Source organism: Grus americana, chromosome 3 (assembly GCF_028858705.1).
Source record: "Grus americana isolate bGruAme1 chromosome 3, bGruAme1.mat, whole genome shotgun sequence".
In the NCBI taxonomy this organism is placed as follows: domain Eukaryota; kingdom Metazoa; phylum Chordata; class Aves; order Gruiformes; family Gruidae; genus Grus; species Grus americana.
The window spans coordinates 109,086,613-109,113,227 of record NC_072854.1 but is presented as its reverse complement, the minus strand read 5'-3'; the positions used below and the strand labels follow the sequence as shown (position 1 = coordinate 109,113,227).

The 26,615-nt window shown below is 41.0% G+C and overlaps 2 protein-coding genes across 5 annotated transcripts in view; both read right to left on the bottom strand.

The window, feature by feature from the left end:
* Positions 1–325: 325 nt before the first annotated feature.
* On the bottom strand, positions 326–12,306 carry GTF2A1L (general transcription factor IIA subunit 1 like). Its single transcript, XM_054822974.1, has 9 exons — positions 12,286–12,306; positions 10,174–10,275; positions 9,750–9,873; positions 8,072–8,127; positions 6,703–6,796; positions 4,925–5,532; positions 3,121–3,411; positions 2,307–2,396; positions 326–433 (listed from the first exon to the last, which is right to left on the bottom strand). Exons 1-9 carry the CDS (start codon positions 12,304–12,306, stop codon positions 326–328), a joined length of 1,494 nt encoding a protein of 497 aa, XP_054678949.1.
* A 6,520-nt stretch (positions 12,307–18,826) lies between these two features.
* The window catches only part of STON1 (stonin 1), a 36,207-nt gene continuing 28,418 nt past the window's right edge, over positions 18,827–26,615 (bottom strand). For 2 of the 4 annotated variants that reach the window (XM_054822968.1, XM_054822969.1), the window contains exons 3-4: positions 23,463–23,665; positions 18,827–23,082 (exon numbers count right to left, since the gene is read on the bottom strand). In XM_054822968.1, coding sequence (XP_054678943.1) covers positions 23,008–23,082; positions 23,463–23,665 — 278 coding nt within the window. In that variant the 3' untranslated portion in view covers positions 18,827–23,007. The remainder of the gene's footprint in view (positions 23,083–23,462; positions 23,666–26,615) is intronic. The other 2 variants (XR_008576731.1, XM_054822970.1) reach the window with 2 other exon arrangements.

The window sequence follows — 26,615 nt, the reverse complement described above, 5'->3', positions numbered from 1 at the left end:
ACTTAAATTTAGACACTTAGTATTCCATGACTTTCTTGAACTACTAACAGATTCAACATTTCAGTCTTTAAAGCTCTTCATTCCAATGATGATTCTTGGGTAGAAAAGTAATGAAATAATCAGAAAAGAACAGCAAAGGCAGCTGAGTAGCTAACAATACAATGTTTTAGTTTGCATGTATTAACAACGCTGATTTTGCATATTTTTATCACAGCTTTGTTGGTTTGGGGTTTTTTATGGCAAAACAATAGAAAGTCTAGTTGTTTCACAGAAGGTTCATAAGGGAATAATGCCACAGTCTTAAAGTACATACTTCAGTGGAGTTTCACCACTCTGCATCTCCAATGGCTTTTGCAAAAACATGGTCTTTACCCTCAAAGGACATCACTCCATCTTTTAAGTAGAACTTCCATTTGTTCTTACTTCGATGTATCTGATGAAAAAAATAATTCAGACCATCCATTAAAAAAGAGGCTTTTTAAGCACAACTTGGTTTACAAACCTTGTTTTTCTTTTAAAATCCTGATAGCCCAAAACATGTGAAACACTGCCACTGAACACACCACAAGTGTTCAATAGAGGTAGTAGATTTCAGTTGTTTATAATGAATTCTCTGCCCTCTCAAGGGAACAACCTCCTATATCTTAGAACACACACCCCTCAAAGAAAAAAAAGAAGAAAAAAAAAAGCAGCAAAAGTGGCTGTGTGACAACTCAACATGAGGAGGAAGACACGATAATAATAGAGTAATTTCACTAGTGTATCAATCCCAAAATACACTGCACCTTGCAAACAAGCGTGGCTTTGCTGAAATCCAGCGGTTTCCTTCTCCCATACACATTGCAATGCAATAGTGGTGTACAGGGACGTCAGGATAAGGCTAAAGCACCAAAACTGTACTCAAAAGCAAGTACTGCCATACAAAACAAAGAATTTACATATTCTGTTTCTTTTTAAAGGCCTGTAAAACGATCTATACTGCAGAAAGTTTTTGTTTAATACTAAAAGAAGGAATTTTAAACATGTCTAGAAAATTCCCTGGATTTTAAACATCAGTCTATTTTCAAGTCCAGAAGAAAAAACAGGGGAAAAACAAAAGAAATGGGACAGTAATGTTGCCAACAGCATTCTTTTATAGGCAACACGGTAATTTAATCGATAACTGTTTCCATCTACTTTCTACTGGGCCTACATGTTTTATTAAATCTATATAGGAAAAGGGAAGTTACCAACATCTTCCCCCAACTTCTGTAACTGTTAATTTCAAATAACATCTGATCTTAAATTTCCTATAAACATGTCCAGTGCTGAACTTCCTATCAGTTTTTTTAAATTTTCAACCAATTTTTCAGCTTATTACAGACAAAACTTGCTGTAGATAACAATATCCACTACCTATAGCATCTATAACATCAAACTGATTTACGAAGCTTCAAAACTTTGTGTACATTTTCAATACAATATACACTGTGGCTTGATTTCAGATGCATTTGCTACACTCATCCCTATAACTACATTTTCCAAAATAACTAGTTTCAGAAACACTCAATCTGTTACAATTTAGTAAAGACAATTTTCGTAGCACCTCACTGTCTCCTAAAACACAGACACCAGTAAGGCAGGCCTACTTGAACATATACGAAAAAATCATCACTATTCACTTTTGAAAGAACAAAAGCCAAGGCACATTCTTAAGTAAACTATAGAGATATTTTTCCATATTTGTTTCAAAATTAAAAGTTGATAAAACAAAGTGCATATTTTTAACTACTGACATAAAAGTGTCCAAAACCATACCAGAGTTCAAAATACTTAATTTGATCTTCAAGAGTTCAAAATAAGGTTGAATTTTGAACATTAAAATGAAGGGGGACAAAATGGCCCTTAACAACTGTTTTGTTTTTCAGACACAACAGAATTCTAGCAGGAAAATCTGTTAGCAAGCACTTCAAAGACCAAAAACATAAAAGAAAGTACACACACTCCTCTTCCTGTTACCCATTTCAAAAGTCTTAATTCACGGCTGAAGGAAATGCATAAGCTTTTGCAGCTTTACAAATCTTAATTTTGCAAGATTTGGTCCCCTTTCCTTTTCCTTTAATAGGCTATTCTGAACCTGTTGATTATCCTCATTTCAGAAAACAGCAGGTAAGCCTTCAGACAATTGTCAGCTAAACACGTAATTTAAACACTCAATTATTACAGCATTAGATTTTCTTTAAAAAGTACTGACAGTAGACCAGACATGGATTTGCTGGATATTATTTAGAATGATTAAGGAACAAAGATAAAACTATATACTGTACCTTGTCATACTGACAAACTATCACATTGTCAGTGTCAAACAAGTCTGGAGTGTCCTGTTCACTAACATCATCACCAGAATTTAAGGGGTCCTAGAAATTAAAATTGTATTTTACACATTCTTTCAGAATAGCGTTGAATATACCTGCCATTAAACACACCTAGAACAATAAAGGTTGCCATTGCAAAAATCAAGACCTAGAAGCTATGAAGACCATGTTGCACAAAGCTCATTTATAGGCATCCTTACGTTCTCAAAAACAAAAACACAGGTCAAAAAACAAGACTGCTAACTGACAAAACTGACCTCAGTAACTGGAATACTAATCAACTGGTATTTATTTAAAGTCCAGATGCTACAAGTTGATTCTCTTGTGAATTTCTAGGATACAAATTCCACATCTGTAAGAAAAGCCTCTTCCTAGGAAACATACGTACTTGTATTACATTATTCTCTTCTCCGTCTAATTCCCTGTGGTCTTTTGGAAGGAAAAGAAACCTAGATTTGTATCCCAATCTCACTTAAATAAAAAGCAGAACACCACTCCACTGAGACCAGGGTTTTACCATAGAACTTGAATTCTGGTAATTAAGTATTTTAATTCATCCAATAAACAAATGGCTTCTTAACATCTCTTTCATTCATCCATGCTCCTCATAAGGAGCTCTCGAGTAATTTCTCAGCAGTGACTCCTATCTCAAGAGGTATGTAACTTAACTATGCATTCAGTTACCAGGAATTGTTCTGGGTCCAACAATTAACCGTCAAGATAGACACTATTGTAATGTGCTTCAATAGGCTTTACAGTAAATCACCTCCTCAACAATATCTATTTGAGGCTCTTCATTATCATCACCACTGCTACTAGACTCCGTGTTTGAAATACTGTCACATTCTTCATCATTGTCTTCCTCATCCTCCAGAACTTTTAGATCCTCCGGTTCAATAACGCCAATGAATTCATTCTCTTCCTTATCTTTTGTATGTTGTATTTCTTCCTTGGGAGAAACATCACCAGTACCATCTAGCTGAATTATGCCTGCAATGTCACTGCAGATATCCTTCTCTGATCGTAAATTAGATTCCATCTGCTCAGTAGGTTCCACCTGACAGGAATGAAAGAGACCAGAAACAGCTTGTGAATTAACACCACATAGTTTTCCTTGTTCAGTACAAAGCCTGAGATTTTTGTTTAATAAAGCAACAAAACTGGGGCACTAAAATGAGAGTTTCAAGACCTGGCTGACTTGTAAACCTTGAGTACATTTGCAAATGTTGTTCTTAAACCTAACCTTAAATGGAATCCATGCCAAATATTCCTCAGCAATATAGAAAGACATTTTCTTAGGCTTTTCTTTAAACACTATTGTACTCGAACAGCTTTTTAAGAAAAGGACTATTGAGCAGGCCTTTAGAACTTCTATTGCAAAGAAAACTCCAAAAACAAAAAGGAGGAAAAAAAAAGAAGAGAAAAGCTACTCCACCACTCCCAAAAATAGCATTTTTTCAGTTTTCAAATAAAAGTCAAGATGAACTCATCCCTCTCACTCAACTCAATCAAAATGCTTTGTTTAAATAAGATATAAAAAGCTGAGACAGTAAATATTTCAGTACTTCAAGTTACTGTTCATAAAAGTGCTAGAATTCCTAAACTGAGTGTTCACAAGAGCGTAAAAGGGCTTTAAGCTTTCAACCATCTTCGGGTTCTCATTAAATCTTTATTGTAGCACTTAATTCACATCCACATACACCTTCTAGTTCAAGAAAATAACACTTTGTTTGACCTTCCATTCTCACTACAGATAGTCTTCATCATTCTGCCAAAGTTCAGATGAGCAGCATGCTTTCTGTTGGATCATTTATCATTACTGTCATTAAATTTGCATTTAATAAATTTGCCTCAATCACATATAAGCACTACAACTCAGAGTCAGCAAGCCAGCCTGAACTTAAAACATCTGCAAATAATTTCTGGAACAAAAATTAGATGAGATCAAGAAAGTTTTCCACACAGCTCTAGCTGAATTCTGGTTTGTTCAGGATTTTTTCCCAAGGAAATACATTTCCTTCCAGCAGATTTTCACTCATCAAATCTGAATTTTCATACTCAATATGCATTCTCAATGCAGTTAAATGTTCTTCACACATTACAAGTCAAAACTAATCCCAGCTGGCAGTGCAAAAGCAATTTGCCCACAACTGGCCAGTATCCACATGCAGAATCAGTGTCAGAATGACATGGAAGTTCTCCAAGGGTCATTCATGTCTGCTCAGTAGCAAAAAAACCATCCCAAACTTTTATCCCAAAAAACAGTCAATAAGTCTAAGAATACATTATATCTATTCACTACACTTTTCACATTTTTTAGATTTACATTCTCTTTAATCCCAATATTTCAGCAATATTTGTAACAAATTCTTAATGTAAAAATAAGCAATCAGCTATTGCTATTCAAAACAAGCTCAAAAATTAACTTTAAAATGCTAATAATTTTTATTATTATAATGTAGAGGTGCTACTTGTCACCTATACATGTGTTGATCACACCTCTTACAATACTTCAAGCAACCATCTCCAACAGATGTATTTTCGCTAGCTGAGAAGTAAAAAGGCCTTACCTTGTCAGAGGAAGCAATGGTGTCCTGATCTTTCAGAACAGTGTTATCATCCAGACTTTTGCCCATGATAATCAGGTCAATGATATCGTCAGACACCTGCTGTTGCACCGACTCCTGAGGCTCAATGTCTAACTGCCCCTCCACATCCACATCAAGCAGTACACTGCTCGAGTTGTTTGCCAAGGATTCAGCAGGAAAAAACCCTTCAGAGGATTCTGGAGTAAACACAGCTGTGTGAAGATTGCCCTGCGGGGATTTTCCTGTTGAGTGCGCATGCTGATTCAACACTGCATTAGTTGCAAGTTGCTGCTGACTCACGGAAGGCTGCTGGACCAATGTAGTATTGGCACAGTTCTCCAGGTGGTTTTTTTCCATGACATTTGGTTGAAATACCATGGTCTGTTGGACAGCAGTCTCCTGGGGTTGCAACGTTTCAGCAGCTGCCTGGGCAGAAGACGCATTCGCCTGCGCAACGCTGGCAACGTTGGCTTGCAGAACTGAAGGTTGCCCAAGGGGCTGAAATATCTGCTGAACAGGATGATGTAGGATACTTGCATCTCCTGGGGCCTGTGTAACCATAACAGGCACATTTACCTTATAAAGGTGCCCTACAAAGAGAAGAGTTGAAAATCCCTTCAGCAGGTTAAACTACAGGTTCATCCAGGCCACTGTCCTGCTACCACTAATAATAAATACTCAGGCAAACTACGAGAAACAGGATGTCTACAAAGCAGTACTTTCCCCAAGCACAATTTCAGCCTTTGAAAATTAAGCGTTCAGAGGCTTTTTGAGTCAGAGCTTCCTTCCACACCATCATGTTTAACATCCATTTTTGGTTTTGGATTTTTAAAAAAAAAGGGGGGGGAGGGCAGGGAAATCCTGTTTTAAATTTGTTTCTAAGTCATTTCACAAACCAAGGAACATAAGATGAAACAATAAACTATTCCATATCTACAGGGACAGTTCATTCCTTTAAGGACAGTTAGGTATCCCCTCTAGAAATCAACCTCCTAGTCTGTATGAAAACCACTCCAAATACTCAATCCTTGAAGTTTTTATTATGAGAGTTAGAATTAAGATGCCAGAGCCAAGTTCCCAATTTCATTTAATTATTCTTTTCTCCACACACATGCTTACACACACAGAGTCACTGATACCAGCCAACAGGTCTCAAAACCTTAGGAATTATACCTGAAATAGATATCTAGTGACATTAGTTCTCATCAAAGAACTGCTGTTCGAGGAAAGAGTCCATCTATGACTGAAATAAGCCTTCCACTCATCACACCCTAAGCAGTACAAGAACATTTTTGTACAAGCAGTACAGGTAGTTTTATCAGCAAAAGAGCGTGAACAAAAGGTTAATGTATGGTTGGATTTTATTTGAATAAGAAATCGATTTGATTCTGAAGCACCGGAATATCTTTACCTTTTTAAAACATGGAAGATTGTTCCTCATATAGGAGGAGATACCTATGTCTGGACTGACAAAGGAACATATTTGTGAGCAGTTGTAAAAGAAAAAAAATGGCATCACCTGGCAGCCCATGTTAACTGATCTTGCAAGTGTACACAACTGACACACTAACTGATCAATGTAATTACTTTCCCCATGCAGCAATTACAAACACAAACTACGAAGAAAGAGGAGGAGAACTGCCTTTACCCCCCTATACTTTAACTTCACATTTATTTTACCTACTGTACTCGGGACCATCTTTCAATATCCACATACAATCAACGCACCGTAACATTTTACATCTCCTCTTTAATCTTACCAGATGCTGTTTGTAGCGTCACTCCAGCTGGTACATGTATAGGATAAGCAATACCCGAAGGGAGAGTCAAAGTTGGACCCGCTTGTGAAGCACCCTAGATACACAAGAGCTTTATTAAGAAACAGTGCATACTTTATCTCCTAGGGCCCTAAGAGTCACACGTAACATATCCAGATGAAACATGAATGAGGGCCTTTTTGTGATCATCTTTACTGACAGGTTGCTTCAGACTTTTGAGATTTAGAGTATTCTGTATTGACAGGATAATGACTTGCCCTAAGGGTTTCCTATTTTCCAGTTATCACATTCCTTTTTGTTAACAGAACACTTTTCTGTATCCCCTTAATGTACACACCATCCAGAAACGTACTTCCCCCACTAAGAGCCACTTTTACCTAAGCTTATGTATAACTTGACACAGCACAGACTCCTTGCCTAGGCCTATGAAGTCACTTCACATTCTCTTTTTCTCCTGGAAAGCAAAGTGTTAGATATATAGGCTCCCTTTCAAACTAGCTGTTCCAGAGAAATCCAAATTTTAAATCAGGAAACTTGCATGTTACACAAACACCTTTCCAATATTATAATTCAGCTTGGCAAGCTAGTTACCTTGAGGCTCAGGAGGCACTCAGTAAGTTCATCAAGCTTTGAGAATTAATATCCTCTCCCCTCACCCAACAAATTTTGCCATGCCCAGAGTTCAGAATCTGTCAACTCCAAAAACACTTTCTTGGGGACAATTTCTATGCCTTGCAGACAATGCTGATCCCAGCTTCACTACTGCTAGCATTTCCCAACCATGTGTTATTTTAACACTAATAACAAAAAAAATCCAAAACAAACAAACCAACCCACACACACCCAAAAAAAAGAAAGGATCTGTAGATGTGCATTTCTATTACACTTCCATCCTATGGGCTACATATGTGCAGCTGTATCTTCCAACATGCTTCTGGCTGCACTGCTTGCAAAACCAACTAGTACATCCCCATCCTTTTTCACTGCTCAAACAGAAGCAGCAGAGTTACAGCTCTCCCTCTGCAGACCTTTAAATTTTGTATGGTTTTCATTAAAAACAAACAGACAAGAAAGGGCTAGAAGTAACAACAGAGTTTCTTCAGCTGTTGATTCTCTCCCAGCAGAACTCCTGCTCCCTTGCCTACTATACCATATTGGACAGATGAAACCATCATGAGAAATGTTACTTTTTCGGTCACTAAATGCTGTATTGGCATATAGATCCTAAGCATTTATACATTGAAAATATTTAATACTTGCCTCCCCTTAAGCCTATTAACAACTGAGAAACTTAATCATTTAGAATTCAGAATAACCAAAATGGAAACAAAACATCACTACAGCTACATACCAGATCTGCTGCCGTGAAATGCTGAAAACCTCTGCCAGCTGGGATGACTAAAGAAGCTATACCAAAAAAATAAAAGTCACTTTACAAAAAACATTAATTTCTCAGACACAGGAGATCTTTTAGTAATTTACGCAAGCACTGCTGAAACTAAAGCTATCTATCTTCAGCTCATACTCATTCAATCAAACAAGCAAGTGAGCACATCTAGATAAGGCTCTTGAATATACTTCCCTTTATTTTGCGTCAAGCTTATGCTGTACTCAGGGGGAAGGGGTTATACCCTGAATTTATAAAAATGACATTTTACTAAACGCTGGTCTTTTGTTCTAAAAATGTTTCTATTTAACTATTTAATCTGTTTATGTTGCACTGTAAACATTAAGCATGCTATTTTTACGTATTACGTCACCTAGAAGGACAGGTGTGCAATGCTACCTTTTTAACATGACCAGGAACATACAGGTAAAATGCACTGCCTTGTCCACATGAGGAAAATGTGCAAGTATGTTTCCACACCAGAGCAAATCCAACAGTGCTAATAGTAGGAACAGTAGGGTGCAATTTTAAAAAGCTCTCAGTACTGACTTCAGTGGGAAAAGATAAGGCAAAGGGAAAACTTCAACAGGCTTCAAGAAGTAAACAATTCAGGTAGCCTTAACTACTTGGAAAATCTCTAGCCATAGAACAATTCAAATCCCATTTTAAAAAAAGTTAACTGGCTTCAACAGATTGTTTTGCCTTAGTATTGCCCTTCCAAGAATTAGGAGTAACAAGGTAAAGCTCATTAAATATAAAGCCTCCAATAGCAAACCAACCCAAAAGTACATTCCCTTTAACCACATGGAATAAATAAAACATCTGTCTCCAAAACCAGTCCATTCAACTATGAAGACTGCAAAAAACAAAAAAAAAACCTCAAAAAACAAACAAAAAAACCCCAGACAGATGAAGAGCACCTGTTTGAAGTTCACTAAAAACCAGATTTTCATTAAATCATCTCATATGTTTTTTGTCCTTTGTGGGGAAAGGTCCTAATAGCCTCTCACACTGGGAGAAGCCTCAGCTGAGCTCTACACTCTACCATAACATTACCACACCGGTCAGCTGCATTTAATTGAGAAGAATAGGTCCTGATGTCAGAGTCTGTGTGAAAGTCAAGCACTTCTGTGCAATGGGAATACTTTTAGGAAAACTAACTGAAAGAGAGACCAAAAAACTCTCCAAACACTTCCACTCTTGAGCAAGGCCTTACATTTTAACAAGTGCAGAACCAGATTAAACTCCAACGTGACAGCAGAGCTGCGTGGCACAAACATGCACACATCATGCGACGCATTAAAAGGGGAAGTGGAAGCTTAACCCTACTGGTAAATTTGTAATTGAAGGGCTACACTTCTGGACTGCTGGCAAGAAGGCTAAAATTCTCTTCATGTTTTGCTACTGGAAATAAGCAACAGATGAAGAGCATGTAGACATAATTGCATTAGTTTATCTAAGTTTAATTCACCCTTTTTTTGGTCAAATTCTGCTTTCAAATCATTACTGTTCCCCATCATGCTAGATACATACATAAGCATCATAAATCAAGATTACTGCAGCACCTTCAAGTCTTCCAAAAAGATTCTTGAATCCCTGAGCTATTCTTAAATTGCATCTGTTGTGTTCAACAACATCTGACCTGCTGAAGCCTGCAGAACGCGGTGAAAATTGTGCGGCAACTGCAAGGTAAACTGTGGAGAACAGTGGCTATGTCTGAAGAAGCCTTCTGTTGCTTTAGACTGCATCACCTTGGTTTCCCAAAGCTGCAGAAAGAGGTCAACAGAGATCAGTTTTAAAAATAAACCTCATCTAAAATGATAATCAGGCATCGTAGTTTTTCCAAGAGTAAACTGACTGATTCCGTTCTATCCAAAAAACATGGTAACAATCACTATTGAATTTTGACTTCCAGCAGCCCAACACATTATTTGCAGGATATTTGTAACTCTGTTAGGGCAAAATTTTTGGAGGGCAAAGAAACAGACAGGTACATCACCTCAAAAGAAAAAAAAAAAACCAAAACAAAACCACAACATTTATTAATGCAGGGGAACCTAACAAACCTGCTTCAAGTCTTTCAGAACCTGTTCCTCCAAACCCTCTTCTGCAAAGAGTTCCCGCACACCTTCAATCACATCTTCGATAATGGACTTGTATAGTTTAGGCTACATAAAAAAACCCAAAATATTTTCAAGTTAAGATGAACATTAAGTCATTTGAAATGATAGCACAAAGTCTAATCCAGCTGCATAAGCTACTGTAACAAGCTGAACAGCATGAAGAGATCAGTGTAATAAACTGAATACTGTCAAGTGCAAAGGTCTGCAAGTCCACACGTTCTTTTAAATCTGACATCCCTGGAAAAATAGTGGATTCAAGCCTCAAATTACTGGCTTCTGCAGGCTACAGAAATGCTTAAGAAAAATCCTAGAAACATTAGAAAAACAATCACTGTGCTGTATTTTCAAACAAGCATGTCTAAAATGTCAGTTTAAAACTGACATTTACTGCTTAGTATCATTCTAGCGTCATCGCCCCTAACTTAAAGGCCAACCAACAATGCAAGGGATGTGCCAATTGTATCAGAAGCATAAAGAAACCTGCAAGAAATAATAGAGTTGTTTTATTTTTCTTTGCGGTAATAGTCTGATGGCATATGGTAGTTTAGCTATGGAAATTTTAACACTACAGTTATTAATACCTATCATTCATTTTATATTACAATAGGACTCCAACACTTTCTTTTCCTTCTTCTGCCCATGTCAGTGATTAAATCCTAATCCTACAGGCAGACCTGAACAGACATACATGAGCTTCAAGGTGCATCCATTCAGATGCAAATGTAAGATAATAAGCTTTTAGCAATTTAAAGCTTATCAGTCTTGACTATCATTACTACCAGACTAGCTTACGCAAGGTGAAAGATGAAGTTGAGATTTTTAGGAACCCTTAGAAGTTAACATTTGGGGATATTAATTTACATTTTTCTAACTTAACATCAAATTATTATCTTATGGCTCTAAAGTTGTTCAAAACTGCAGACGATAAACAATTTGGTTTACAAAATCCTTTAAGTTATTGAGAAGTAAAAAGTTACACTTTTTGCAAAAAGCTATCAGCACAACATAGCACTACTTCAAAATAAGCATACTCATGTATGATTTCTATGGGAGGTTAGAGAACTCCAAGAATTCCCCCAGCACATTTCAGGTTACTAGGAAGGTGAGGAAAGAAAAAAAAAAAAAAAATACTCTCGTACCATTACACTAGAAGATGTTCTCTAGCCCATACATCAAATGATTTGCTTTCATTGTTAATCCAGAAGAGAAACTGAATTTAAATCTTTCAACTGGCCTATTCCTCTCCCCAGGATTGCCAAGCTATATTGCATTAAGTAGAGTTTTACAGTAAGTACAAATATTTATTATGCTATATAAAAACTGTACACAGCAATTGTAAAATTCAAGCACTGCATGTTTCCACATTAGAGAAAAACGGTTACAGTGCAGACATTCGTGCACCCCAGCTTTATTCCTTTGCACACAGGCACTCCTTTGCCAAAGCAGTCCATCCACATCGCAACACCCAGCGCCATGAACCAAGAAACTCCGTTTTTCTTCATATACAGCGGGGCGGCAGGGAGGGGCTGAACACCCCATTCCAGCAAAGCCAAAAAAGCATCTCTTAAAGTGAAGCCTCCAGGGCTTCCCCGGGATTACTATCATCTGAAGGACCATCTGAAGTCCCGGGTAAGGAGAGGCAGCACCAGACGAAACCCGGAGGGCCGTTAAAGCCGCCACCTTTCTCCCTGGCACCACTAAGCTTGCGCAGCGTCTCTCCACACCTTGGAGCTACCCAGCGGCTCGCACCAACCCCTGCCACAATGCTTTTTTTAAACACACCCCCCCCCCAAAAAAAAAAAAATGGGTTTCGAAGTCACCCGTGGGTTTCCCACGCCAGGGAATGGCCGGCGCCTCGCAGGGCCTCCCCGCAGGGCGACACCGCCTCCCGCCGGGCCTGGGGAGGGGGAGCCGATTTCCCCGGCCCCGGCTCCATCCCCTCCTTCCCGCGGAGAAACAGCCAGACCCCGCCGGGCCAGCTCGCGGTCCCCAAGCCCAGCTACGCGCCGTGGGGTCGGAACCCGACCCAGCCTCTCCGCCGGCGCAGCCCCTCACCACGAGGTTAGCGTGAGCCATGGCGCACACGGCCGCCATCAGCCCGCCCTCCCGCCTATAAGGCGCCGTTGCCATGGTGACGCGGCCTGCCCGCCGCCGGCCCCGCCTGGGCCCTTCCCCCGGTGGGCTCCCGGTTTTCTTCCCTATCCCTGCAACACCCCGGGCAGTGCCACGCACAGGGGCATAACCGGGCGCTGGAGACTAAACCCAGGTTTCTTCTTTCAGTTCCTGAGACCAGAAAGAGGGACCGGCCGCTGCACAAAGCGCAAGGCCGGACCGAGGGTGCAGTTCGGACCCTGAGCTCTAGCCTGAAACTGCATGGAGGACGGGAGGTTCTGTCTGGAGAACGGGAGGGACGAGAAGCACAGTTGCTCCGCAGCGCGAAAATATACCTCGAAAAGCAGGCTACAAAAGCTTATTATTTTGCTCTAATAAACTCTGAAGTCATTATTACCTCATAAACAGGGAGATAGCTGAAGCTACCAGTTAAGTAGCAGCAATCTGGTATAACTACTCAAATTATTGCTTACATTTGCAGCAATCTGTTCATATGTTAATACAGAGATTTACCAATTTAGCAGTTACTCATCTGGAAAAATGTTCATTAATCTCATCTATGTAGAAGAATGTATAGAATATATACTTTGGTCTTTATACGCCTTGTGTCTGTACATGTATCGGTGTTACCATGATGATTCTGAGAACCTAGAAGTATCATCTTCTCCTTTTGCTTTTTTTTTTTTTTCCCTTTTCTTTTTCCATTTTTAGGTAGCTATGTAGCAACAGCGCTATTTGGCTTGTGAAGAGGAGACTCACCCGTTAAGCTTTAATTTTTAACGCTGACTTACACATCTTGAAAAATGAAAAGATTTTAATGAAAATACTGACAGACCCTTAATTAAATAGCTAGATTAACACCTACCAAAAAAAAAAAAGCAACATCCATAATAATATTGTAAGTTGCATTTTCACAAGTGAGACAAATGCAATTTGCTATTGAAGTAATTTTGCTCTGAAACAAAATATGTTTTATGACACTGTCTGGGTCTTGAATTAAACAGCAGTTGGATATTCAGCTTTTCTGCGTGCCCTCCGTCATCATCACGAGGAAAAAGCGAGCCATGTTGCTTTGCTTATAGAATAATTTAAGTAATAAAACTTTTTTTTTTTAAAGCACAGTGCTCATTTGAAACTGTCTGGGATAGTGCATACCAAGAACATCATTATTCTTCTCTTGTCTGGTTTGTCCTGTTGTGTTAGCAGAGATAGCAGGAAGAAGTTGCAGCCTTTAGGATCTCACTGGGCCTGAAGGTTGCAGATGGTGATCCTGCAGCTGGCTGCGACTTATTCATGAGCAAGATAAACCTGATGCAGAGCCATCTATCTGCCAGCATACTGTAACAGCAGTTTTAGAAAGGTGAAAGTGCAGAAAGAAGATATTTATAAATGAGTTCCCTGCTTTCTACCATCCTTTGTTTATCCAAGGATTACAAAGTGCCTTGAAATTGGAACAATTTGTATGCCTGATTTCTAAAAGAAAGAGAGGTTGGGGAGGTTGATGCCAAAAGACTTCTCAGCTGTCTCAGATAGTGGTTGGGTTACTTTGGCTATGTCCACATGAGAATTTGCAGACCAAAGCAAATGATTTTCACTTGCACTTCAAGTTGACAGTGTGTCTCTGTATTTGCACGTACTGAGCACGTCCCACCAGCACAAGGCACTGTGGGCATACCCCGTGTGTTGTAAATTATACCCTTGCCAGGGATATTGCCAGGGAATACCAAAGCTCCATGACTGCAGTCAACATGTCGGCTCCCTTCATGCAAGGGACAGCAGACTACCCCTGCTGATAGCACACAGCTATCGCTGGGGAGAAAGTAAAACCTGGGAATGGGAATACAACTTCCCACGCTGCACAGGGAGGTTGCAGAGGGCGCTTCCTGCTAACCAGGGCTCTTATGCTTTCATGTGAGGTCTTTTACAAATTCCTAGAGAAGGTGGCTTTTCAGCTAAGCACTGTGAGCAGTGTGTCCACTGAAGAGCATGAGAAAACATGGTATACACTGAAAAAATTAAATCATCTCTGAGCAAGAAAAAAATACAAAAATACCTGTGCATAGCATTACTCATACTGACTGGCTAGCTTTGATACTGATGGTCTTAACCTAATATCAGTGTCCTGCAGTATGAAGTGCAACCCTGTAGTGATTTTCATGCTTATGGATTTTGTTAATGTCTAACCCCGCTTTTAAGAGAAGAAACTGAGGCACAGACACACCATCTATCTTGCCCAAGCTCACTAATGGCAGTCAGGAACAGCACCCAGGTTTCATCAGTCTTGGTTCAGCTTCTGATGCAGCTCTCCCCGTTGCAGTCTCTTTAACAGCTCACAAGAGGTTCAGAAATCAGGCTCTCAGAAAGATTAGCATGCTGTTTGAACCCTCCTGATTTTTCAGGGTTTTGTCAGCATTTGGGGTAGTGCAGCTTAAGGGCACCTCAAACATTCGTTTACTGGACAGGTTTTAATTTGTAATTATTTATACTCCTCTTGGTACATGATGTCTAGAGAAGATTTATTTTTGGATGATGAACCTTTATTAATCATTAAAAAAAAAAAAAATTAAAATTACCGTGTTCAAATGCCTTCCCTCTAGAAACGGAGAGCTTTGGGCAAACTCAGCTGCTTGGTGGTGAGTGCCCTCTCCTGTTTAAATCCAGCATTGCTGCTGTAAAGGAACGCGGCAGCTCAACCGCAGGACTGCAGAATTCTTTCTCAAAACATATTTTACAAATACCGTTTTGCTCTTCTTTCCAAGTAAAAGTAATCATTATTACGAGGAACCGGTAGCAGAATCCAGGCAGTTCTCATGGAGATGCCTTGACACGGGCAGAACTCTAATTTCATTTTAAAGATATTCTCTGACATGCTCCCTTTGTTTTCAGCTGTTGACTCATAGATACACAGCACTCTAGTCTCATAACCATCTTTATTAACAGTGTGATTTTATTATAAGCTCTATCATTTTCATCGGAGTTCTGAGACAGATAACACTGGGAATCTGTGATTTGTTCCTCTTGCATTTATCGTGAGACTCCTGTTTCTTCAAGGGCCTCTCCTTTTTTGCCTGATTTAAACCACTTTATCAGAGGAACCATAGAAAGAGCTGTCCCTTAATTCAATTTATTGACAAATTTTCAGGACATTGGGTGGCATAAGAAGGGCTCTGACCTGTACAAACTGCTATATAAAAATGGCAGTCCTGATGGATTGAATACGCTGAGTAGTAGTGTATATATCTCACCTCCTTGGTAAGCCCAGAGACTTGTGTGGTATGAGTAAGCCTAATTGAGGATGAAATAAGCCTTGACTCTCCTAAATACTCACCCTGATACATATGCCTTATGTGGAGAGAAAGCCTCAAAGGGAAACAGCAGCCACCAGCCACTTCACTGTCCTTATTCTTGCCCCTGCTTTCTGCCACGCTCCCACTGGTGCCCAGCTCGACTCCTGTTCCCTCACCTTTGCTATCTGCCTTGTTTCCCTGGGCATGACGTACAGATGTTTATAGCACACTCTTTCCCCTGAGAGACCCCAACCTCCCACCCTGTGTCCCCAAGAAATGCCCCAGTCCGGCTCGCTCCCCTTTTGCCTACTGCCTTTGCCTTCATCGCTCTCTAATCCCCTTCCCGGCCACCTTGTTTTACCCCCCTTCATCAGCGGCTGAAATCCCACCCCCTCCTCGCTGGTCGGTAATTGCTGCTTACCTCCTCCTGGGCTCCCCGTCTCCAGCGGAGAGGGACAAGCTACAGAGGTGTGCAGAACCACACAGAGGCAGGGAGCAGCAGGAGGGTAAATGCCAGAAACACCGTTCCGCCTTAGCTGAATTAGCTGCTGGAAGTTCACAGACGAGCAGATGATTGCAGAAGTCCAGTGGTTTTAGTGCAAAGTTAAATAAGAGCAGAAGAGCATGTTTTGGTCAAGGCCAATTTGCTCTGTCTAACTTTGCATTTGGTAATTTGGAGAGGAGGAAAGCTGAGCGACCACAGGAGCCCCTTCCACCAGCAGTGGGTTTTGCAGCACCAACCATGCCACTAAAATCCTCCGGCAAGTGACTTTGAGAGACAGGTCGAAGCGCAGCTTAGCAGTGAGTTTCTCCTTTTTACTGCCGCATCGGTACCAGTTCAACTCTACTAAAGAACGACTCAGATGCATGGAGACTAACCTCCATTGCAATATTGGCTCTTGGAAGTGTTTATGTGAAGACCCTGATATGTGCTCAAAGTCGTCTTCCTGAGCTTCCCTTTCAGAGCAAACGTGGATGGGCTCCCACTGTTCTAATACTTGACTGTACAAACCTTTTCGCTCTTCTGGGTTTTTTTCCCCAACTCTAGTTTTGAGTAGATCTACTGCACACACATACCCCTTTTGACAACATTAGCCACACAATTAGCAGCAAAAATACTCAGTAACTTGTTCCCATGGCTCTGTGGAAAGTTTCAACTAGCATGCTGTGGCTTTCCGTGAAGGGGACTAAAACAGCCTTTCACCTCTTCTCTGCAGGCAGTGGATGGCTCCCTCCATTCCAGAAGAACTGTCATCTAAATCCTGGTGTCAGTACTTACGTTTAGACAGTAAAACCTACTAAACATTACAGATGACTTGACAGATGAAGGTCCCTCCCTAGAGAGCAGTCTAACAAGGCTACAGCACTAGCATACCTCTGGGTATCATCAGGGTAATACCTACGTTCTTGCTTTAAATCTTCTCCCTTCCCCTGCTGGCTTTTATTTGATATTTTCATTGCATCTCCTATAACATGACTGTGTCATCAGTCCCTTACAGAAGCACAATCTTTCTGTCCAGAAGGACAGGCTACCATTACCGACAGCTGTACAGATGTGATGCAGGGATGCTCAAGACAGAGCGGGTGCGTAACGGCAGCACGTACAATGTGAAAGCAGGGAGAGCTGCACGGCGTGGCGCTGCCCCGAGCTGTGGCACACCACAAGCGGGCACCAGCCTGGCTTGTTTGGGTAGGACACCTCTCGCTGTGCCCCATCAGCCTCACAGCCACCTTGCTGTGTGTCCAGTGGCTCAGCCCACGTCCCCCCTTCTTCAGCTGCTCCCAACTCCTCCTCCTCCCCACCCAAGGAGAGCATTCAGTTCATTTTTTCCCTGAGGAGCCACTAGCAACTTTGTTCTCAATACCTTCCCTTGAAGGCACTTCTCTGCATGGGATCCTCACCACTTTTCTATTTCAGTCCCTTTTATAGGTAGATGTTTCCCCTAGACTTAGAGAGGCAGCGGTTCTCCTTAGCCCTTGCAAACAAGCTCTGCCCACTGCCCTTTCCTTCTGCCAGCTCCCTGCCTCCTCCCTCTTACCCCCCCACTGGTCACTCATCGTGGGTCTCCTCTGCTCCCAGCACGTCCCCGCTTCTGATTTTTTTTTTCCCCTCGGACCTTTATTGTTGAATATGGAAACGGATATGAAAGTTATTCTATATTAATCTGAAAAGGCCATCACAATGCAACGTAATGCTAGACTGTACCTACCCACAACCAGAAATACCTAATCACACTGGGTTTTGTGGGGGGGAAAAGCAGAATTTTGAGCCCATGCTTTTTCTTTTATTTCTATCGGTAAGGCTTCAGCGGGGAGCATGAACATCACTTACAACATGTTATGATTGTTATTGTAAAAAATTACAGGTTGTTTTTACTAAGGAAAGAACAGGGCTATAAAATAGCACATACTCAGCATAGCACATACTAGGAAACTGTCCCAAAAATAAATGTTTTCATGTTTTTACTTGTATTCTAGCAATTTACCATCTCACTTTTTCATGTACCTGAATCATATTGTTCACCGATACTTTTAAACGCTGCAAACTGTTTAAGCTCTGGAAGGGGACTATACTTCTGCCAGACACCTGCTTTCCATTTGCAGGTGCTCACTGAAGGATAGAACACCAATGAAGTGAAAATGGATATTAACTCTATTTCCCAGTGTTTCCCAGAATAGCTGGTTTGCTACAGAGACAGCAGCATAGGATAAGTGGCATGGTTATTTTATACTGTAAGCCCATTCTTTGAATGCTGCCCCACAAACCTCTGCCTTATTCCCATATTTTCCACGGGGTTTTCACTCTTTCCCTAGTGACAGCTCATTTCAAGAACAGACTTTGAAATTTGTGAAGGTCTTAAAACAGTTGTTGCTACATTATATTCAAATATCCCAGAGAGATCAGAGGAAGTACTCAGTAGGAAAAAACAGGGTATTCTTTGGCTTACTATTGTTATGCAAATAAGGCATGACAAGGGCCTGCCATAAATTATCGTTAATGGAATATAGTGCATCGTTCAGCTTTCTGCAACTAGCTTTATCTAAGACAAGGAGTGGTGTTCCTCGCCCAGGGAGTAGGACTGCTCTTTCTAATAAACTGCAATACCTGATGATACGAGATCAACCAGTTAATTATAATAAACATAAAACAAGCTTGATAAATTTCTAGCAAGGGGACAAGAAACTGCTAGCTTGAAATACAACTTTATTTTTTTAATCAATATGCAATCTACAAAATGTTATTACAAGATTACCAGCATGATCTGTTTATACTTATACTGACAAAAGACCCAAATAAAATTATATTTGCCATTAAGAATAACAGCACTGCTTCGGAGTTATCAAAATTACAGCTAAGAACTACTAACTGCAGCAGTAAGTTACTGTGTTTAGTCAACAAAAAGACAAATAAATGTAAAATAGAGGTGTGGACACCAATACTGCAGCTAAGGAGTCTGTCAAGTAAAATAAATGCAACTAAAAGCAACACCTGAAAACATGTTTTCAGGTGTAAAGTACTTTTGGACAATTAATATGGAATCTGGAGGGAAAAAAAGCAAGGAGCATACGGATGACAGCAGCTTGGCATCGTGTTCAATGGAGTGCACCATCCTCCTCATTTCTCGAGAGCTGCTACACAGGGGCAGCCGGACCATGGTTCCCAATCACTGCAAAGCTTCAGCTTTGACCAGCAATTATGCCTCTTTTCCTCTCTTTTGTGCTCTTTTCTGGTCGGAAAGAGCAAGCATTGCAGGTTGCTTGCTTACTAGCATCAAGAATCTTCTACAGTGGGTTTTTTTCTGCCCATTACCACTATTCCTTTCTTCTTTTTTTTGTTTTTTTTGCTTCTCCTTTATTCTTAGAGACTTTGATGCACATCCCATTTTGTCAGTTAAAAGACTTCCATTGACTTCAATGAGTGTTTGAATCCAAAATTACATCAAGTACCATTTACCTACAGTAATACAATTAGTATGAGAAAGATGAACGCAAAGATAAAGTTTGTCAGTTTCAGCAAATACATTTTGTTAAAAAGGCAAACACACCATAAAAATAGCTGTTCCCATTGATTTCTGTTTAAAATAGAGAATATCCCAAACCCTGCTGGTCCTTTATGAAGGAAACACAGTTAATACCTAAATACCGCCCTGTAGTAAATGTTAGCCAAGTGCCAGCATCTGAAGTGACCCACACAGTCGGAAGCATTTCAGTGACTGCAGGCGCTAGCTGCGGGCAAGCAGAGATCAGATACGTGTGAAACCTGGTTCCTCGCACGATGCCAGTGTACCTCATGGGTTATTTAAAGCTCCGGTCCTTCTGCTAGCTGGGCACTGAGCATCACAACAGCTTATAGCAACTGTTCCTCATCTCCATTCCCCTCCCAAAATTCAGTTAGAGTACCTGTAGCCCAAATTTCTAAAGGATCAAAACCAGTATGTTTACTCGCTATCGCCTGCCGTGGCCTTCATAGAAAATGCCGGCAAATGAGTCTTAAACATTGAGAATATTTGTTCAGTAGGTCATACTCAAAGGACATCAGACAGTGCAGAAGATACATTAGAAAGGGGAAGCCAGGGTGTTTCTGCTTTGGCATGTTGCAATAGAATAGGAAGTTAGAATTTGATGGAGGGGAAAAAAAAAGTCAGACAACCCGAACTTTCTTTCATTAAATTGCAGCCTATTTTTAAGTATTCTGACAGCAAGGCATACAAACATCAGCGTGAGACTGAACAGGGTAATTATTCAGCCTTAGGCTGCTCTAATTGTCAGCTTTAAACTGAAAGCCATACGTTGAGCAGAGTACCTTTCTTTCAGCACGGCAATATTTCTGTGGAACGAATTCCCTGTGATCCTGATCCAATTCCGATTAAAGTTAATGGCGAGTCTTGCAGGCCTCAGATGGAAACCCAAGAGTCTGCCACATCGATAAAGCTGTAGCTTGACCTTTTTACGTTAACGAGTTCAGTAAGGCTCGAACGACCATTTGCATCATACCAGATATGATACAGACTCGCTAGCAGGAATGATGACTTGTAACGTGGTTGTTCATCACTTAGGCCATTGAAAACAATAGCTCGTATCCTGAGGGCTTCACGGGCTTCTTAAACGCATGCCGAGATACAGCAGACACCTAACAGAGGAAAAGCAGCCGTTGCTTCTGCAGGATCCGTAACACCACCAGGTACCGAATGCCCAGGAAATGAGCGCTGCGAACGGGGATCCTAAGGCGAAAAGAGTCCCAGAACAGCCCAGCTGTCCCCTTAAAACCAGAAAAATGGGGCCAGCTGGGCAAGACAGGCTTTGGGCAATAACCACTGCTAACAGGTTTACTGAATGAATGTCAATCAAAACAAGTCAGCCTCAGACAAAGGTCAGTGCAGGTATCTGCAACACATATTTCGCTTCCTCTACCTTGCCGAGCAGAGAGGTTAATAGATATCGTAGCTCTAGTATAACCACAGACTTCAGCGAATTGTAGAGCTCTGCCGTGATGCTAAGTATAAATGCTTTGCCCTAGCGTACGCTGTGCCCCTTAGTTCAGCTGAGAACTCCATAAACTGAAATTAAATATGAATAAAACAAACCCAACATGACTTGAAGGTGCTAATGGCTTCTCAAGTCAAAACACGGATGGTGGATGCAACAGCTGAGACATATTTGGATCACTACTATACTCAAATGCTTGCTTAGATTTATAATAATATAATCTGCTAATAAAAAGGGATATATAGAGAAGCCAAAATACCATAATAGTCTATTTGGGGCTCTGGCAATGCAATACCCATAAAAAACCTGCCCTCAGGACTTGCTATAGAATCTATTACCCATTTTGTTCTCAGCTTCCAAATGGGGGGGAAAAGTTTATTGTGATGAACTAGGTTCATATTATGGCCTTCTGTTTCCTCAGACTGGTAATTTTCTCAGTGCATATCCCACATATTTCTACTTTTGGGGAATAACATTTATCTGTATTTTTACACAGTGTTCATATAAACAGTTACAAGCTGTGACAAAATATAAAGTGAGACTTAGTGCATTACTATATTTTTGTTCTCCACTAATTTCAGTTTAAAGTAAGGATAATTTTAGGAAAACTACAGAAAAAAAATGTATCATCAGGAGCATTTTTTAATTTATCAGATTTTTTCAGACCTGGAATTACAGCCTGCAGAAAATGACAAAGGGGACAATGGCTGAGGGGAAGCATTAAAACCTTTCCCTAAATGCCAATAATTTGTTGAAAACACAGTTAACACATTGATACGGGACTAGTAGCTTAAGCGGCCTACCAAAGCGTCACAGCTTCACTCCCCTTGCAATAGTCCGTTCCTGCACTGTTTCCCCACAGAAAACGCCTTCCAGGAGCATGAAAACACCTCCCTTCCCAGGCATGGAAAATCACCTTAAAAGTTACTCAAAGCAACAGCTCCTGCAGTTTCCAAACCAACACCTGGAACTCGCATCCTACAGGAGACCCAGAGCAAATGGTAGCAACCAGCCATTTCTTTGGTTTGTGGGGAGAAGCCTCTGCTGGTGTAAATTCTCAAAGCTTCATCAAATGAAATGGGCCTGGACTGACTTACGCTTGCTGAGGATCCGCCCCTCGTCTTGCTTGCTGCAGTAGTGAAAAAGATTTGTCTAATGCTGGCGCAGAAATTTCAATCACATCTGCCATATGGTTTTTTTGCCCAAGAGATTACTTTGAGCGAACCTCTAAAGTGCTGGGGAGGAAACGCTCACAAGCCACAGAAATATGAAGAATATTATTGCGGAGGAACTTTTCCCATTTTACCACTGAAATCACCCAGTTTCCAATTCATTAATTGAGGCTCTTGTCGAGAATGATATTACGGCTCGTTCTGTTCACGTGTATCGAGGGGAGCAGAAACACGGGGGACTTTGGTTTTCAAACACCACTGAAAAATGTAATTGCTCCTGCTGGACCTTACACAGATGCTGGTCTGCACGTAAGCGCTCTGGCAGTTTTTATTGCTGAATATTATATATCCAAGTGACATGAACTCTTTGAGTAGTGCCATTAGGTTTCAATATGGAGTATGAGATCATTCCCAAGTCATAGATAAGCAACAGGAAAATAATATATTACAATCAGTCAATTAAGTGCTCACATCCTGCAACTCTTTGTAAAGAGACCTTACTCATACCACTATTCCCATGACAGGAAGTTTACTTGAACGCAGGCCAATCAAACCAGTACTGATTTGCAGAATCAAACCCAAAAGCACTAAAAAAAGTTAAAAAAAAATACAATGACCGTGTTTATCCTAAACTAGGTCACTGCGCTGCTTCTAACAATAGAATTTCCTATGTAAATTGATTCCTACTAATATCCTATGACGGTGCCTCCTGTCCTCTTTTACTGCATTAGGCAGTTGCCTGCCTTATCTGGATCTTCTCCATCAAGCCTAATCCACTTCTTTTCAATTTCAACCTGTAGTTTGAAAACAAAAAAAAAAAATAGGTAGAATTAGCAAATAATTGGGCACTGAAAAGTGGGAACTGTAGCAAGGGCACAAATGAAAGCTTTGACACCGAATCAAAACATTTCCAGACCAAACAGATTTCAAAACCACTACTCCCAAAAATAGCTCAACTGAGGAAAAACAGCGCTGCGTTTGCAGCGCTGTTTTTCAGCATCATCTTTGATCAGACAAAGAATTATTTTTTAATGATTCTTTCGCTCAAAGTCATTATCACAAAGGCATGCAAGGTCTGTTTAGAATACAAAGCACATTCGCCTTGCAAATACTGTAGGGGCGAGTGGGGAGGAAGAAGAGGAGGGAAACACTGAAAACATAGCCCTGAAAATACCTGGCAATTGTAAAAAGCTTTCTGAACCACGTGTTTCTGGGGCTGCAGGTCGCTCTCTATGCCCAGTGACTTGACTTCTGTTCTCGAGGCACAGGTATCGTGAACGACAAACTGGACAGTAGCAAATGGATACCAGTCAGACGGGATTTCCTGGTCTGATCCGAGTTCCAGTTTGTAAGACAGGCTGTGCGGATGATCTGAACCTTGGAAAAGAAAAAATAAAAAACCCACCATCAGTTAATTATCTTTGTTTACAGTGCAAGGTCAATCTACTAGCAAGAGAGCACAGCTCTATCCCTTTTATTAATGCAGAGCAGTTATTATGATACACGATTATTCTATCTATAATCTTTTACTACTTGGGCATAAGGTGGCCCCTTACTCATTTTTTCTCTGCTGCGGCACACTTTTCACAATCATTGCAGTTTTACAAATTAATTTGCACAAGATTTACTGGTTCCTCCCAGCTTCTGATTAAGAAAAGAGTATTACAAACTTAGGGATTGGTTGCTAAATTCAGACTCTTAGGGAAGAACCTCAGTTTTCACTTAAAAATACATTTCTTACTCTTGAAGGAAAATAAAAATTGGAAGCCCCCAGCTTAGCCAAGGCAGAGGTGCCTCCCTGTGTCCAACCACCACCCTTTCCAGAGCTCTCTGCTGCAGGAATTTCACTGGAGTGTTTATTTCGAGTCCTACAGCTATCTTGTGTAACATCATTTATTACAGTATGTCTATGGCAGGAAGATAAAGGCGCAGCTCAGAGTGCTGCTCAAACAAGGTGTAGCCCAGCTGCCAGGATAAGGGCTACCTGGACTCCTTTTCTACCTTGGCTTGTTATGAGAAAAGAACATACCCCATTTCTTCCAAACAAAAGTATTACTAAACTGTCACGTTATAAAGCAGAGTCATGAAGGACTGCCCATGTAGTGCAGCATATTCTAAATTACTTTAATCCAGCCTTAGATCCTAGGGATCGCTTGCTTTAGCGTTTCTTATATTCCAAAGAAACCGAGGTCAGCAGGCTCCCTATGTGCATGAAAGTGATATGATATCATATGATATCATATAATATAACATAACATAATGTAATAATATAATGAGAAGAATCCTTTTTATCACAGCTGCCTCTCCAAATTCTTCAGGGCAAAGTCGTAATTCTGCATTTCTCCTCCTCTCCAGGATTTTAAGCATCAGCATAGACCACTAACTACCATTTGGCTGCAGGCAGAAAAAAAATCAGAGAAAAGATTGGCTGTATTTTGTCAAAGGGAAGCCTGGCAGCGTATATTTGGTTTTCATCCAGTATACTGAACAGCATCTCAAAGTTTGGGCAAAAACGTCCCGTTCTTTGCACACTCACTTTCTCAGGTGGCAGGAATCAATTTCGTATTGGAATGAAGGAAATACTGAAGACGGAGTTAACGTACACTGAGCTTTATCCATCCCGTGGGAAAAAAATCGCTGTAACACTCCACATCCACAGGCTCATGGGCATTTTGTAAGGCAAAAATAAATTAAGAAAAGCTACATCTCCGTTGCTCCTGGGAACCTTGGGCTGGGTGCATCCTCTGGTCTGTGCTGCAGGTTTTCCTTGCAACCTGCCTCACAGCCTGCCCAAGACAGGTCTGATTTTAGGAGATGATTTACGTTTGAGCAGTTTGATGGGCAGAGTTCTGTCAAACACACACGTCTCTGACTGCACCAGAACCAAGTCTAATTCAATAAACCATCCTCCACGTTTCATTCCAAGTCCAGCATAAAGTCAGTGGGTCCCCAAAAGTCAAGGCTTAAAGAGCATGAAATTCATGTTTGTTTTATTCATACTCACTGAAACATTTAACATTTTGTTTTCCTTTTGACTAATTATATAATTAGCATAATTAATAATTCCCTCCCTCTTCCTTGCTGCTACACTCAACAGCACAGTTAAAACCTGACTGCCTGGACAAAAAGGTGAGGGAAGGGGAGAAAGGAACAGGAAGCATCCTTTGGATTATCAGCCCCTAAACTTCAGATAGAGAAGGTCTCCAACTCTTTTTCTCCCCCCCTTCTTTTTTCCATGTTTAATAACAACAACAATAACCAGTAGCTTAAAAAGCTGTTTGCAGACTGCAAGTGTTCCTCCCCCTATTCGGCTGACCCCGAAGGCACGCACGCAGAAACACGGCAGCATTTGCAGCCACCAATTTGGGCAAGGGGCACGTCACTGGACAAGTGCAGTCCTTCACCATCTGGACTCTCCAAGTGGCTGATTTACAAGCATCCCCTGCAGGCTTGCTTCCAGCAGCGCATCCCGTTTGATCCTTATCCTAAATGCTGCTTTTTTACGTAACTATTTGGAATGTTCAAAGAAAACCTGGAGTTCAGAAAATAATTCTATATACACACCAACTAGAGTCCTGCACCACCGAAGAGTATCAGCCACTGGCCATGAAGTCTCCCAGGTGTCTTTAAAGAAACGTGTATCCCTACGGAGAGCCAGCAACCATTCCCTAAATGGGACCAAATGGGAAATTTCTGCCAAAGCACTGCTCTAATATATGCTCATAAGGAACTGGTTACAAAAACTGTAGGAAGAGGTAATGCAATTTGCGCTCATAAACGCAAGGGCAGATTCATAAAGGGACTGGTAGGGATCACTGCAACCAAAAAATGTGTGGGTCATGAATTTTGGGTATGAAGCCCCCCCCAAATATGTCTAGTACAAGAGCACCTTTAAGGTGAGTGGGGAGAAGTAGGTGCCCAGCAATGGCCATCACCAAAGCCAGCACAGAGGGAAGGAAACCTAACCGAGCAGGACAGGCTGGAGACATCAGACAATAAAACCTCACCCCTCCTTGCAGACTTTGCAGCCTACCTGCCGCCAGTCACAGCACAACGCTTTAAAACCCACACACAGTTAAAAAAATTACAACCACCACCCGAACCACGGCCCATGACCAAAAGCAGCAGTACTGTCACCTCCTTTTTATATGTAAAACCTACCACTTAGTTCACTTGCACGCTGGAGTGGCTCGGAGTCACACATGCAGCTACACGGCAAGGCTGGGATGGGGGTGGAGCAGGAGGTACCGACTGCGATCGGTGCTAACTCGGTGCTCCCAGCGCGCGTGAGATGTTACCCACGCCTCGGAGCACGCTGCAGGACGGC